The sequence below is a fragment of the Xenia sp. Carnegie-2017 genome, unplaced genomic scaffold (assembly GCF_021976095.1).
Source record: "Xenia sp. Carnegie-2017 unplaced genomic scaffold, XeniaSp_v1 HiC_scaffold_24, whole genome shotgun sequence".
In the NCBI taxonomy this organism is placed as follows: Eukaryota; Metazoa; Cnidaria; class Anthozoa; order Malacalcyonacea; family Xeniidae; genus Xenia; species Xenia sp. Carnegie-2017.
In genome coordinates this window covers 3,429,397-3,446,477 of record NW_025813487.1, presented here as the reverse complement: position 1 = coordinate 3,446,477, position 17,081 = coordinate 3,429,397, and the positions used below count along the sequence as shown (strand labels likewise).

General features: G+C 34.0%; 2 protein-coding genes across 4 annotated transcripts in view; both read left to right on the top strand.

Annotated features, from left to right (window-relative positions):
• Positions 1-5,292, top strand: part of LOC124451912 — a 62,795-nt gene extending 57,503 nt beyond the window's left edge. For all 3 annotated transcript variants that reach the window (XM_047002507.1, XM_047002508.1, XM_047002509.1), the window contains exon 2: positions 565-5,292. In XM_047002507.1, the coding sequence (XP_046858463.1) occupies positions 573-4,817 (4,245 nt within the window). In that variant the 5' untranslated portion in view covers positions 565-572 and the 3' untranslated portion in view covers positions 4,818-5,292. The remainder of the gene's footprint in view (positions 1-564) is intronic.
• Positions 5,293-11,993: 6,701 nt separating this feature from the next.
• Positions 11,994-13,928, top strand: LOC124451504. The gene is made up of 3 exons (XM_047002131.1): positions 11,994-12,003; positions 12,402-13,152; positions 13,456-13,928. Exons 2-3 carry the CDS (start codon positions 12,660-12,662, stop codon positions 13,926-13,928), a joined length of 966 nt encoding a protein of 321 aa, XP_046858087.1. The 5' UTR covers positions 11,994-12,003; positions 12,402-12,659.
• The last annotated feature ends 3,153 nt before the right edge of the window (positions 13,929-17,081 follow it).

Below are 17,081 nucleotides of genomic sequence, written 5' to 3'. Positions count from 1 at the left end.
GACTATTATCACATTAAGAATGCAGCTAATAAAAACGGGTTTTTATAACTTATTGTACAACAAATAATTCGCCTTCCAATTCGCAGGAAATGCTGCTTCCAAGGCTCCGGATTTCAAAATTTTCCGGGGGAGCATAGAGGGGGTTGCGCTTTCGGTGCGAGATAGTAGGCGGGAGTTACCATTTTTCCTGGCTACACCACTGGTAACAACCAAAAATAGTCTTAAAATAATGCTGTGAAAAAATGATTGAAAAACGTCACAATCCTTAAACACAGTTGTAGAATATTTTTAGTAGTTTTTGCTAACTTTTAAATAAGTGAAACAAGTGTGTAGGTTCAAGTGGTTGAAGAAATATCATGTTTTTCATAACAAGATTATTTCAAAAAATAAAGTGTTGATGACATCGTATATTTTATCAATTTTTGATACGAAAGATATAAAAGAGGAGGACTATTTTTGAATTTGTTGTAATATTGTTTTTTTATTAATCCCTCTCATGTTGTGTTAATTTTGCACATTGTAAATTGATGCCTTTTTGCAAAAACATTCATTCTTAATTTTTAGTTTGAAAAATGGATTCACCTCCTAAAAACTTAAAGATTGAGGCAAACGGTTCTCGTTTGAGTAAACTTTTGATAAATAAAGGAAAACAAGCCTTGACACATAGATTGCAATCTTTATTAAAGCCATTGAGTTTAGCTAATAAACTTAAAGATCCCTCTACAAAGAAGACACTAACATCTTTGAAATTTAAAGTCATCAAGAATGAGCAATGGGATCTTCTTTACCCGTCAATCGGTGACCCTGACATTGAAAAATTTGACATCACACTATTGACTGTCTTATTGCGTAATATATGTGGTCTAAAAGCGCCAACTACAGGATGGGATAAACTTCCTTCCTTTTCAGATACCTCAGTCTCAGCAAATATTGCAAGAATAAAGTTTTATCGAAACAAAGTGTATGGTCACATAACTACAACCAGTGTAAATGACACTGAGTTTGAGCACTTGTGGATTGAAATCTCAAAAGCATTGGTTGGTCTGGGTATTCAACAAACTGAAATAGATGAAGTAAAGAAAGCTCCACTCAGTCCTGATGAAATAAATTATATTTTAATGTTAAAAGAGTGGTATAAGAAAGAAGAGCAGTTAATCGATGTCACTGAAAAAACCAAAGAAGATGTGAAAGTAATAAATAGAAATGTTGTGGAGATAGCAACAAAAGTTACGAACATAAATGAGGATGTAAAGAAAACAAAAGCTGAATTAGCAGGATTAAAAACAATGTTACAGGACAAAACATATTCAGTTGTCGAAAACCTTGGAAAGTGTAATTTCAACGGCCTTATAAAAGATCTTAACAAGAAATACTTACCTGGCACCAGACAATGGTTATTTGAAAAGCTCGACACTTGGTTTAACGATAAAAGTGAAGATGCTTCTAATGTCATGATTTTGATTGCCGGTCCTGGCGTTGGTAAAAGTGTGTTTGCTGCTGAGGTGTGTCGACGATATTCTGAAAAGAAGAAACTTGCTGCTTGTCATTTCTGCAGGTATAATAGATCAGATTATAGAAATCCTCGAAAATTGATAGAATCATTGGCCAGTAGCATGTGTGATACAATATCAAATTTTAAAAGTATACTGAATGAAGAATTACAGAGAAATAATTCCAAAGAATCGATCACCGATAAATTCCTTGTTTTATTAAATAATCCATTGCATTCATTGGGAGATTATGAACCAATGCTTTTGGTTATTGATGCCTTAGATGAAAGTCAGGTTGAAGGCAAAAGTGAATTGTTGGAGTTGATTACTGATGAATTTGACCGACTGCCTAAATGGATTAAAATCTTCATCACAAGTCGTCCAGAACTTCCTGTTCAAAGGAAATTGAAAGACATGAATCCTGTGGAAATTACAACTGATCCTCGTGATGAAAACAACGAAGAAGACCTGCACAAGTATTTGAAACATCAGTTGAATGATCGTGTGCAGAGAAATCCCTACGTTCTTCAGTCATTAGTTAAAAAATGTGAGGGATCATTTCTTTATGCCTATTACGCCCAACTGAGCTTGAATAAAGAAAATATTGAGCTTACTTACGAAAACATTCAACAATTGGTCCCTAGTGGGTTAAGCAGTGTTTACACAAAGCAATTTGAAAGAGTAAAAGATTTAACGAAAGAAAGTCCGGGAAATTCTGTTATCTCAGAAACTACTTTTATGCAATTTGTTGAATTGTTGGCTGCATGTCGGGAGTTTTTACCATTAACTTTCCTGTTTAGCTATTTAGGTTTTTCTGGTGACATCAAGTTTGAAGTCCGCAGTAAAATCATTGAACCGTTATCTCAAATTTTGCCAGTTTACAATGATTGTTTAACCGTGTATCACAAATCTCTCATTGATTGGTTAAAATCAGATGGTTATGAGCAGCATGACTTTACAGTTGATCCAAAAAATGTTCATAAGTTCTTATGGTGTGCTTGTGAGAAAGTGTTTGAACAAATTAAGTGGATGAACATTTTTAAAGATCAGATGAACACTGCTATGATTAAATATGCCTTGAAGAATGGAATTTATCATTTGTCAGAATGCGGCGAAAATAATGACTTTAGCTGGGTAGTTGATGTCAAAGTGGTTTGTGCAAGGTTAAAGTGTGTGGAAGACATTAACGTGACAACCATTTGTTCGGAATTGTTTAAAGTCAATAAGGAACAACGAACTTTTTTGAGAAAAGAGGAACATGAAGAACTACTATTTCATTTGTCAATGACGTTTTTGACAATGAAGAATAAGTCATATTTGTCAAGGTTAGATGATAGCTTAGCTTTTTTACAAATTATTGCAAACAGAATTCATGCCAGTAACGACAAAAGATTATTAGCAAGGGATTTATTGAAACAAGGAAAGCTTACTTGGTTTGAGGATTTAGACTCAACATATCTAACAAATCGTCATCATTTGACTGTCGCCTTGCGTGCTAACGTTACATCTCTTTGTGTGTCGTCCAATGAAGAACTTCTTGCTGTAGGATATGAAAATGGTCAAATATCTATTTTTGAGCTTCCAGAATTCAAACTACGATGCACTCTCGGCACTGCAATTAATGATTCAAGGTTGGAAAAGTGGGATGATGTAAACACAATTATGTCCCTGTGTGACATCTATGACTATTCAACATTAACGAAATCCTGTTTTGTACGTGGAAACATCTGTTGTTGCTCCTTTTCACCTAACGGAAATAGACTGGTAACTAGTAATGGATCCGCTGAAGTAAAGTTGTGGGATGTTAACAATGGACGTTTGTTATCATGTTTACAGTCAGATGATGTCGTTAATCGTTGCTCTTTCTTAGATTCTGGTTTGTTTATTACAGCAGAATATGTAAACGATTACCATGAACGTCCTAAAGATGTGTTCACTGCATGGAATTCATTAACTTTGCAAAGAATCGATCAACGCTGCGTTGTTGATTACCAAAAACTACAATGCACCGATAAATATTCCGAGTTCTTTGTTGCAGACTTCGTCGAGACTTCGTATGTCTTTCAATTCCCAAAATCAATCGATATTTTTTCAAGTAAAAAGGAATATCCAGTACCTTTACATTTAATGAAAACCCACCATTATCGGGATTGTATTTATTATCATACTAACCAGAATAGAAAGCTTTCTGAAATAACTCAGTTGACAAAATACAACGATCAAGGAGAAATCAAGTTTTGTTTACCTTATGTCTGGTGTCCATGTGTTGATAGGAAATTTAACAAAGTCCATCCAATCTCGTTTAAGGAATTTTGCGTTCTGCCGTATTTTTCCAAGCTTAAAATTTTCAAAACTGATCATGTTTGGCGACCTTCTTTTATCTTTGAGAGATTTGAAATTAAATGTTGTTGTTTTTCACCGGATGGATCTTTTTTTGCTGCTTTCGCTGTTGGTTACCACGTCAACATTCATATTTGGATTATTGAACGTTGTACTATTATTCAAACTGTACCAATGCAACTGAAGGATGCAGAAGGATGTTGGTGGTCAGATGGTTTACTGTGGATATGGGATGGTTCTGATCAACTTATGAAGATATCAACTTCGTCTGAAAATTTTGTAGATTCTACTCAAGCAAAGCATGTTAACATTGGATTTAAACCTAAGAAAATCTTAACATTTGGTGATGTCTTAGTTTGTATTGACAAAGAAAAGTTTGTTCAAGTTGTTAAAATTACCAAAGGTGAGATACAATACAACAAAAAACTTCCTGTTTATAGTTCAAAATTTAAAGCAGCGGCTGTATCACCTGATAATTCTGTTATTTTAACTGTAAACCAAACAGAATGCACATTATGGATATGGAGAAATAACGACAATGAACTTTACTTGGAACCTTGGCTTACTGCAGAAATACCTATAACAGCTCTCATTGAAACATTTGTTCGGAAACAGATAACTGTAAATGATCTAGAGTTAAACTGCTGTATAAGTGATAGTAAACAAGCAGTCATAAGACTTTGCAAAGGCAACGAAGGTATGGGCATTTATGTAATTAATGCTCACGAGAATGGTGATGTGAATGCGATTAGACATGATGTTGAATATGGTTTGCAGTCCAACCTAATCATACACAAATCTTATTGCATTGGAGTGTTTGTTGGGTCATTGTTTGCTGTAGATTTAAAGAGTGGTGAAATGTGCGCTGAATTTAAAGAACATTATTACAAGTCTAATATAACTATGCATTCCAATACAGGAACTTTAGCTATAGTTGACAGTTTACATTGCAGAATTCAGTTTTTGAAACTTAATGTTCTTGAATAAATACGTCAACTCAAACTTTAATAGTAAATTCAAAAACCTTTTGAGAAAATTGCACATAGATGTTAATGGTCGTAAGAATGAATGCTTGTTTCCACCTACTACAGTTTTGTAATGAAATATACTTATTCTACCAGGCAATCTTTAAGAAATCATCTATATTACCAAAAATAAATTTGGACCAATTTTGCAAAAGATCTTTTAAATTAATTGGTACTATTTCTTGGAATGTCTTACCTCCTGCTATTAAAGAATGTAAAATATTATCTATGTTTTGCAATAATCTGAAACGATGTATAATTGCTTTTTATAACACGAATGACTTGTATTTAAAAAGAGCGCTTCTAAACTAATTGATCATGAATATTTATTTATGATCCTTTCTTAGATTTTACTTGTAATCTTTATAAATAAATTGTCATTTAAACAGGGCATCCTCTAGATTAGACTACTACTGTAAGATGCTTTGTCAAACTTATTATTATGTATTGTATCTCTGAACAAATTTCATGTTGATGATTTACTTTTTAATAAAAATGTATGGTTAGATAATTTGGTTATTTTTATTTAACAAATAGATAACATTTAACAGTTGTCTATAAAGTTATAGATACACGGGTATGGCGTCATTGTGATAAAAACTGAGTGGCCACGTGCCGCCGGGCAAATCAATGTTTGAAAACAGGATTTTTTCTTTTCTTTTTGCTCAAATACGTCTAATGCTTCAACTAGGCATTCTTAATTTCTTTATTTGCCCATTCAGGGATACATTCAGGTAAATATTCAAATAAATTCTCCGTTCGTTTGTCATTTAAATACTAGGAATTTTCTGTGACCTCAAATCCGTCATCTGTCCTGTTATAGATCATAGCTCTCGACCAATAAAATTGCTCAAATTCTTCTGGTTATTATATAATATTATATACTAAATGCTCACTACATAGAAATGAAAGAATGTCGACAACTCATTCATTGTGAGTCATTTGACAATAAGGTGTTGTTGTAGATGAAGATTATTTTGTTTAAATTATAGGGTGAATTTCTTTAAACATTCTTTCAAAAACTGTAAATAAAATTTACCTTACGCATGTTAATATCGTGGAAACAAGTTTTGAATGATGTTATAAATTCACATTTATAAAACACCATCATGATGTCATGTCATGTCATTGGGTTTTATGGTCATTAGTTGAAAAATGCGAGAGATCACTTTTGTACGTTTATTATGTACTAATAACCTTAAAGAAACAAAATGTTATATGCTGTCAACTATTCCCGTATGTAAAAACATCATTATGACGTCATGTCAATAACTGTGATGAATATCAATAAAACTTTTATGATTTTGACATAAGTTCTTTTGAATTGAGGAATTAAATTAATTTGAATAATATTTTCTTGATTAAAAAATTGGAGAATGTTAATTCTCACTTTCAGTCTTCAATGGTTAAAATAAAATTTATTGTCATGATGTTGGGGTTGATACAACGTTAAATGTACAGTTTCAACTTGTGACAATTGTAAACAAAACAATAAACATTTTACTTATTATAAATATTAAAGCTCAACAAAGTATATTTAAAAGAGCCATTCAATACAAAAATGACGTATAAAAAGAAATATTTATTTAATAGCGTAACGTTTCGTCTTGGTTCTCAAGACATCATCAGACAGTATTGAATTACAAGTATAAAGGGATTTATATATATAATAGCTATTTACATAATATTAAATTATATGGTGGGATGAAAAATGTGAAAGTAAAAATGGGATAAGATGTTATAAAGTGGGATAAGTGGAAATCACGAAAGAAACAAAAACACACACAATCACAAAGTATACAGACATGGAGTTTTCTTGTGAATTCCACTTATCCTTGGGCTTTAATATTTATAATAAGAATTTGCTTTCCATCACGTATATCCCTGGTCACTATTCTGAAGAACGATTTTACTAATAATCTTAAAGATCCTTGTGCTTTAAACACTCCACAGATTTTTCTAGTTCTAAGTTTGGGGTATCTTATGAAAGAACAGCTACGTATAGCCAACATTTTGTTGTCTTTTACTGATTAGTAAACAACTTAAGTAAACATTGGAGTTTTCCAAAATAAACATGTTTCAACATCTCGTGATGTCATCTTCAATATTAGTGACAATATTATGTATATGACAACATATATGATAGTAATGTGATACAGTAGTAATTTATTTAAATATAGGTAAATTATATACAGTAAAATATTGACATAAATTAGTGGTGATTGTGTTTACAAGGGATTCTTTAATTCAAAATTTTAAATTCTTAAGTTTTTAGATTTTTCTTACTGTAAAAAAGTGAGACAAAAGAATCTATGCTTGATAACTAAGGATAGAGGAATAAATTTAGGGGAAGGAGGTCAATCTGCCCCTTCCTTATTCCCTAGAGCCATCATTGTATATTGAATAATCATGTTACATTAAGGTTCAACTTAGCAAAATTTGAGGTTTATGCTGTGTTTGCACTATATACAGAATTTGCTCATCACGACATCTTCAATTGTTTTAAAGCTGTAACAGTTGGAGGAAATGCTTATTAAGTTAGTAGATTTAGTTAATTTAATTTTGTTTTTGACATTGAACGATATCAATGATTTTAATACATGAAAATTCAACCTGTAACGATAGCATTTCGGTATAGTGTAAATGGAGCCTTATTATAAATGCAGAACTTTACACGTGCAAAGACAAAAGAAAATAATGTAAAATTCCTCATTATCATTTGTTTTAAAAACATTCAGCTCATGCAAAGTTCGATGTTTGAAACGGACGTAAAAGATTTAATGCAAAGTATTTCTTTTGTTCAAAGATATTAAAGGATTAATTATTGTATCTTTGAAAGGTGACATGAGGTATCATTATTTAGAACATGGACAAAGCCATTCGGCCAATCAGCATTCTGTAGTTTGTTGTTCTATACCTCATAGTTCCTACAAATAATTAATTGGTATGAGCTTCTTTAAGGCTATAAGAAAATCCACAGATGGAGGGAAAACAATGGAATACAACAGCTCATTAGTATTCTTTAAATCTCGTTAGTATTCCCTATATAGAGAATACTAATTTGGATATTGTTTTCTGTTTTTCATTTCTTTATAAGTATTCTCTAAATAGAAAATACTAATGACTGTAGTAACCCTACAGTGCATATCCGAATATCTAACAAACAGATAAAATCTAAGGCGTTTATAACATATTATTGTGAAGTAAACAGATTCATATTGCTCACAAATTTAAAAAGGAAATAACTCTTACAAACAAATCAGAAAAATTTAATATTGCACTCAAAAATAATAACAAATACCGGTACTCTATCACTTAAAATAAAACGACATACGTGTTTCGCCATGTCCAAAACCAAAAAAGTCTTTGTGTCTTTTGTATTTACAGTGCAGCCACATTTTTGTTTCTCCTCGTCTACCTTCGCTTTCTTTGGACTTAAATTGTTGACTGCAGAAGGAGGTTGAAGTGCGTTTGCAATCTCACATTCTAGCAAGTCCAACTCACTAAGCTCACGCATGTCTTTAAGTGCACAGATTAAAATATACGACGTCAATTCGTATATTATATCTTTTCATTTTTGAAATTTAATTACTTTTCTTACACTGAAACAATATTTACTGACTGATAACCACTTAATTGAAAACAAGACATCTTAGGTCCCGTCCACACGTATCCGAATTCGTTCGTATCCGCAAATATTTTGTTGCGGTTACGCTTATCGTCCACACGTATCCAGCGAAAACTCCAGTGCTTTTTTTAAAGAATTTTCAATTTGGGGGCAAAAAAGGAAAAATTGCACAACAAAAAATGTGGCCTTGAGGTTTAGCAAATGACAAAATTCTAAAGAGAAATTTTTTAAAACTTTATTTTTTAACTTTAGCTTTGCTTCTTTATATCCGTAGATTTAGGAACCACAAAAAAATTACTTGTCAACTTTTGAAACTTAATTTTGCTTTTATTACTTTTATCAGAAACATTCTTTCTCTTCTCTCCAGTTTGTATAGTCTCAATAAAATGGCATTCCATATTCATAGACATAGCCTAAGTTTGCAGGACGTATTTAATCAACAATCCTACACCAAATAGGCACGGTTCCTTTCAATGCCAGAAATAAGTCCTTAAACGTTTTCGCTATTCTATATTCTAAAACGACACTTAATAAAAGGTTCAATTCATCATCTGTCCATATAAAAGCTTCATTCTTACCTTTGATGAATTAGAAGCAGCAGTTTTTGTCGGATAATTTAACATTTTATAGCCAGCTCATTATTCGTAAAAGCGCATGCTCTGTAATCAACAAGTGGGTATTTGTATCGTTTTCGTAACTACGTGTGGATACACAAAAACACATCAAATTTGCATACATGTGGACGCGTAAAGTCTTGAATCCAGAACAAAATGTTTACAGCTACGTGTGGACACACAAAAACACATCAAATTTACATACATGTGGACGCGTAAAGTCTTGAATCTAGAACAAAATGTTTACATCTACGTGTGGACACACAAAAACACATCAAATTTACATACATGTGGACGCGTAAAGTTTTGAATCTAGAACAAAATGTTTACAGCTACGTGTGGACACACAAAAACACATCAAATTTACATACATGTGGACGCGTAAAGTCTTGAATCTAGAACAAAATGTTTACATCTACGTGTGGACACACAAAAACACATCAAATTTACATACATGTGGACGCGTAAAGTCTTGAATCCAGAACAAAATGTTTACAGCTACGTGTGGACACACAAAACACATCAAATTTACATACATGTGGACGCGTAAAGTCTTGAATCCAGAACAAAATGTTTACAGCTACGTGTGGACACACAAAAACACATCAAATTTGCGTACATGTGGACGCGTAAAGTTTTGAATCCAGAACAAAATGTTTACATCTACGTGTGGACACACAAAAACACATCAAATTTGCATACGTGTGGATGCGTAAAGTTTTGAATCTAGAACAAAATGTTTACAGCTACGTGTGGACACACAAAAACACATCAAATTTACATACATGTGGACGCGTAAAGTCTTGAATCCAGAACAAAATGTTTACATCTACGTGTGGACACACAAAAACACATCAAATTTACATACGTGTGGACACGTAAAGTTTTGAATCCAGAACATAATGTTTACAGCTACGTGTGGACACACAAAAACACATCAAATTTACATACATGTGGACGCGTAAAGTCTTGAATCCAGAACAAAATGTTTACAGCTACGTGTGGACACACAAAAACACATCAAATTTACATACATGTGGACGCGTAAAGTTTTGAATCCAGAACAAAATGTTTACAGCTACGTGTGGACACACAAAAACACATCAAATTTACATACATGTTGACGCGTAAAGTTTTGAATCCAAAACAAAATGTTTGCGGATACAAATGAATCCGGATACGTGTAGACGGGACTAAAAAACTCTGACTGCGCCGTCGTGAATTTCTATCTAATGCTCGGACTCTTAATCCCATAGAACACACGTAATCCTGCTCTAACCTTTACTTAATTTCAGAAGCGTGAAAGTGTTTAAATTTGTATGTGTTTACTTTAACCATAGAATAGAAAATGAACAGAAGGATAATTTAGTGTCGGAGCCTTTGAAGTCAGTGTCCTCGCGCATGTCTCATTGCGCATGCTAGAAATTCGACGGCCGCCATTACTCTGACAACTACTGGCTAAAGAATTTGTATATAATTGTATTGTGCGAACCTTAATTTACACATTGTGAAGGTTTACTTTTGAAATCTGCGTTCTAATTATCAGAACTTTAAAATACAATGTGAATACTGTCCATTTGACTTTAAAAGCGCGATTCTCTTACCCAAATATTCCACTTGACGGTATAATTTTTAGTAGTTAGCAACCGCAGTCCGCAGTCGTAGCCAAAGTAATGGTGGATCTGACGTAAGCGCATAAAAAATCTGGGACACATCGTGCCCCTGAGTTGGCCTTCTGTATATTTCCTATTCTGTGCTTTGACGTAAGTCAGGTCCATTTAACTTTGTAAAGATGAAATGTTAAGTAATGTGTATTTACTGGCGAAGTAAGAAATTTATGGAAGAAATCAACAGGTGTGGTTTTAATCTTTGTAATGTGAATTGTTTAACTGTTCTCCACTAAAAGGTTAAATTTAAAGTGGTAAATATGTTCTGAAAGGACGGTCCCTGATATCTGTACTGTAAGGGTTAAATATGGATGTTACACCATAAATGTATAATATAAAGTTATTAAAATAACATTTCATAACGTCATTTGTATGTGTGAACATTTACATTGAGGTATGAAAACCAGGGGCGGATCTAGACCGATGCAACCGATGCGAATGCATCGGTCAAAATATTTAGATATTAAAATCTGCGAGTTTGCATTTTAATGAAATAAATAGCAAATATTATTTTCGAATTATTTAAAACGCACATTTGACAGTGATATATTGTTTAGTTAACTTATAGATTTAGCAGTTTTAAGCTAAAATTTGTTCTAGAAATAACATTTGTGTTCTCCGACAATTTGTCGTATTCCATGACACAAATAGCGAAAGAAAAGTCGATAAAATCTAGCGAAATTTTGTCGTGAATACATAATTAGTAAGTAATTTAATAGTATTCTGCCAGCACGTCACGGTAGATGGAAGAGGCATCGCTACGTCACAGTAGATTTGCGATGCATCGGTCGATGCATCGGTCCCGAGTCCTTTTCCGCGTGAAATCTACTGTGACATCAGCAAAACCATTGTTTTAGGGCCTCACGTCACGGTAGATTTTGCCGCTGAGCGATGCATTTTCCATAATTTTGTGATTGTGGGCACATCGATGCATTCAACTTTGAACTTCAAAGTTGAATGCATTGTTATTTGATCACTTGATATAACTCGCAATCATCGATCGAAGTCATGGCTGTCGAGAATATCAAACACGATCTGTGTACTCTGCTTCGAGAAGAGAAGTCATTTGATATTAATGGAGTGCGTCGAACCTATGAAACGAGAGCTGCTACTTTTATTTCAAAATCCTCTCCTTGGAATCCCTTTCAAAGGGTAAAATGGGAGAGATATGTCAAGTGAAATGTTAATACCTAAGCACTTGACAGCTCATTGGCAAAGTGGAGAACTAAGAGCTTTAAAGTAAGTAAATTTACCTTTATGCTTGCATGTTTTAAATGTAAATAGTGTACTCATTTCAGACTCAGAGTGTAGTCGTGTAGATAACGACGAATAATCATCATAAAATATACACGATGTCATATTACTTATGCAGCACTTATACTTGTATTCATATGTAATATAATACAAACTGTAATATGCAGGGGTAGGTGCGATTTTAGTTGCATTTTAGTTTATGTATTGTATGGATTACATTAAAAATGTAATGACTGTATTCCTTCTTCCAATATACTTATGACTTCAGTAGAAGCTAACATTTTCTTTTCCAAATAACCCTGTCAGACATTTAAGTTTTGAATTCTTCTGATTTCTAATTTTTAGCCACACAATGAGGATTTTCTTAACTCTGCTATATTTAGAAGTAGAGGTGATGGTAATTGTCTGTACAGAGCCTGCTCAAAATTACTTTGTGGCAAGGAAGACCTATGTCATTTGCTGAGAGACTTGACAAACATTGAGCTATTCAATCACCAGGAGTATTATGCTAACCACCCTTACTTAAAAGATAAGTTGCATTTTTTAAGTCAGAAAATACTGCTTTTTCTGCATCAGTATCAGATGTGGCTTTAGGCAATGGCTATGATAGGAAAAATCCAAGCACAAAGGTAATAGTAGTTATGGAGGAAGCTCTAAATAATGCATGCAATGGTACTTATTCTTCACTTATGTGTACATTTGGTTTGTCTTCTGTCACTGGAATGACTATAATTTCAGTTTATCCCGAAAAGTTGGACCAGGAGACCAAATATTCACAATTTCTAAATGGTAAAATTCTTCCACGGCAAGCACACCAACATATTTCAAGTCAACTTGTTCAGCCTGCTAAGTTAATTTTAATGTGGACAACTACTGGTGCTTATTCTCTTCCAGAATTAGATATAGAATTTCAACCCAATCATTTTGTACCACTAATTGAATTTAATCAAACTAATAACTCAAGAGTTAATAATAAAAAAAAAATTACTGACCACTTTAAAGTTGATGTCTTACAGAAAAATAAAAGTGGACTTGAGCAACAAATAGACACAACTTTGGTAGCACCTGCAAAATCCTCACCAAGGGAAGACTCAGATGGTAGCAGCTATGATTGCTTGAAGACTTCCTTAAAACGTGGGTTAAATTAGTGATTGTTCATGTGCAAATATATTTTAACTATAGGTAAGCATGCTTTTCTAAGAACATAAGTAAAGCATACAATGCAATATAAAGTATTCGTTGTGGGATGGAGGATATTTTTTGTACATGTGAATAAATCCTTCCTTCTAAACATGAGATCGTCAAATTGGCAACAAGCTTTCACTCAAATGCACCAAAAACAATGACCTATGATATATGACCTTGTATATTAACGCATTCAGGTTTTATTATTTTGAATGTAGTCGTATACCTACATCTTAGTAATGTTTTATTTAGGACCTCTTTCATGCGACTTTGAAGATGGAAAAGTATCAAATGCTTCTTGTCCCTTGTCAAAATCTGTAAAAACTGATATGACAGATGTTGATCCCTTGGATATTGGACATTTTGTATCTGTGGCGGCCCTAGATGACGACACAAAGCTAAGACTTATAACAAATCACTGGAAGCCTCCCCCTTCTTTCAATTTTCCTTTTTCTGAGAATGATAAATCTTCAAGAAAATTTTGTGCTGGCTGGCTAGATCGTTGGTCCTGGTTGTGCTACTCTAAATTATTTGATGGAGCCTTTTGTTATTATTGCGTTTTGTTCGGTCATCAAACAGGACATAATGGTTCAAAGCTTAGTAAATTATTTAAGGAACCCTTAAGAAACTGGCAAAGTACGGCAACAAAATTTTACCAGCATGACAAATATTCCCTAATTCACCGTGACTCCAAGTTACGTTTGTCGCAGTTCCGATCATCTTAGAAGTGCCCGCATTCAATACAATCGTGACGTTTTAGGCTCTATTATTAAAACTATTATACTGGCAGGCAGACAGAATCTTCCCTTACGAGGCCACCGTGACGACTCAAAGTATTTTCTATCTTCTAATCCTGGGAACTTTCAAGCCTTTTTGAATTTTAGAGTAGACGCGGGTGACGCGAAACTAGAAAAACATTTTGAAAATGCAAGTAAGAATGTAACTTATCGTTCGAAGACAATTCAAAACAAGCTGATAAAGATCTGCAAGGAACAAGTCAAAGAAAAGATTGTTTCTGACATCAATTCTAGTGAATGCCCAATTTACTCAGTCCTTGGTGATGAGGCAACAGACTGCAGCAGTATCGAGCAGATGCCAATTGTTGTAAGGTATGTTGACTCAAAGCAAGAAATTAATGAACGATTTATTAAATTTGTTGAGTGTGAAGGAATGACTGGCGAAGCGCTAGCGAAGAATATCAAAGATACTTTAAACGAAGTTGGGCTACTACTTTCCAACTGTCGTCGTCAGTGCTATGATGGTGCCAGTGCAATGTCAAGCAAATCAAAGGGAGTTGCTGGTCGTATTTTAAAGAAAAATCCAAAAGCTTTGTATATCCATTGCGCTAGTCATCGATTGAACCTTGTTGTTGCTAAAGCATGTGGTGAGCAAACTGTCAAAAACATGTTGGGGCATGCTCAAAAGATCTTCAGTTTCTTCAGCCCATCCCCCCTACGAATGCAGTGCTTGAGGCAGAATATGGAAAAGTCTGGGTTACGTCGTAAAAAACTAGGAGCTCCATCCACATCGCGTTGGGTTGAACGGATACGTACACTTGATGGATTTGTGGAAGCATTTGTACCTGTTTGTCAAAGTTTAGAGTACATGAAGCTCAATATGAATAAAGATTTTGATAATTCAAGTAGGGACGCAGAGGGATATCTTCGTTCCATAAAATCTTTCGAATTTATTGTTAATCTTGTGATTACGTCAAATGTTCTGCATCACACAATGTTGTTGACTGTCCAACTGCAGCAAAGGATGATCGATATCGCTGAATCAATTAAACATATAAATCTTTTGAAGTCACAATAAAAAATTTTACGCAGGTCGGCTGATACAATTCATGACCAATACTACGAAGAAGCAGTGGATTTAGCAAACAGAGTAAACGTTGATGAAAAAATTCCTCGACTTGCAATGTTCAGACAACTCGTGAAAACTATCCTGCACATACAGCACGTGAATACTACCGCATGAAACTAACCATCCCTCTTCTTGATCACTTGATTGAACAGATGGAATTTCGGTTTTCTTCAGAGGTGTGCGATATTTGTCGTGGATTCTATATTATACCTAGTATTTTTCTCAATTGCAAGGACGTTAATTGGAAGGAAGAGTTTATGAAGTTTGCTGTTGCATATAAAGAGGATATGCCACACTTTCGGAAAATACATGCTGAATTAGGATTGTGGGAAACAAATTGGAAAGGGGGCTTTGAGAAAGTTAAGTACGATTCAATTGCCGACACGCTTCGAACTTGTAACAAACTTGCGTTTCCAAATATATTTACAGCGCTTAAGATACTCGTTGTTGTACCAGTCACTACATGTGAGTGTGAAAGATCCGTTTCTGCCCTTCGTCGAATGAAAACTTGGTTACGTAGCACAATGATCAACGAAAGGTTAAATGGATTAGCCCAAATGCATATTAATGATGATATTAAGTGTGATGTCGAAGAAGTGATTAATACCTTTGCTAGACAAAACCCAACGAGGATGCAATTTCTTGATATCCTGGAGGAGAAAGAAACAGATGCTTGACGATGAGCTCCATGAGAAGTTCTTAATGCTGATAACCAACCTACATTTTCTTTGAGAGTTATCTTGTTTTCAGGCGTTATTGAGAGGACGAAGACCACGTTTAAACATTGATTTTCTTAAACATTTCATCTTTGCTGTGGTTGGAAGAAGACGATCTTTCAACATTGCTTTTATAATTGTTGTCATCTTTGCTGCCGTTAGAAGAAGACCATCTTTGAACATTGCTTTTATTAAACTTTTCATCTTTTTTACCGTTGGAAGAAGACCACCTTTGAACATTGCTTTTATTATTGCTGTTATCTTACAAAAGACGGCTCATGTTATTTTTTCGATAAAATTTACGCTTAAGATTTTTCTGTCACTTTTCCCAAATCGCTGGAAAATGCTTTTCGGATAGTGAAAATTCAAAAAAATTCTGGGGGAGCATGTCCCCAGACCCCCCTAGCGGGGGCTCGCGCCTTCGGCGCTCGCAATGCATCGGTCAGCTAAGGAGCTGGATCCGCGCCTGCTAGAAATTCGACGGCCGCCGTTACTCTGGCAAGTACTGGCTAAGGTATTTGTATATAATTGTGTTGTGCAAACATTAATTTACACATTGTGAAGGTTTACTTTTGAAATCTGCGTTCTAATTATCAGAACTTCAAAATGCAATGCAAATACTGTCCATTTGTTTTTAAAAGCGCGATTCTCTTACCTAAATATTCCATTTGACGGTATAATTTATAGTAGTTAGTAACAGCAGTCCGCAGTCGTAGCCAAAGTAATGGCAGATCTGACGTAAGCGCATAAATAATCTGGGACACACTTCACCACTGAGTTGGCCTTCTGTTCATTTCCTATTCTGTGCTTTAACGTAAATAAGGTCCATTTAACTTTGTAGAGATGTAATGTAAGTACTGTGTATTTACTGACGAAGTAAGAAATTATGGAAGAAATCAACAGGTCTGGTTATAATCTTTGTAATGTGAATGGTTTTACTATTCGCCACTAAAAGGTTAAATTTAAAGTGGTAAATATGTTCAGAAAGGACGGTCCATGATACATGTACTGTAAGGGTTAAATATGGAGGTTACACCATAAATGGATAATATAAAGTTATTAAAAGAACATTGTATAGCGTCATTTGTTTGTGTGAACATTTACATTGAGGTATGGAAAATGACTACATTCTATTAAGATGAAAAGTGGAGAATGAAAATACATGATCCAGGTTTTATAGAACTTAAGTGAGTTCAATTTAGTTTGCATTAATATGAGGTTATTATGAAGGATCACGGTGGTCAATTTTTACAATTTAAATACAAACAAAAGAAATCCTCTTTAAACTAGGGTTTT

Coding starts and splice junctions, on each gene's coding strand:
- LOC124451504 (XM_047002131.1), top strand. CDS start 12,660: ATGGAGGAAGCTCTAAATAATGCATGCAATGGTACTTATTCTTCACTT. Junction 13,153..13,455: donor CTTGAAGACTTCCTTAAAAC/GTGGGTTAAATT, acceptor TGTTTTATTTAG/GACCTCTTTCATGCGACTTT.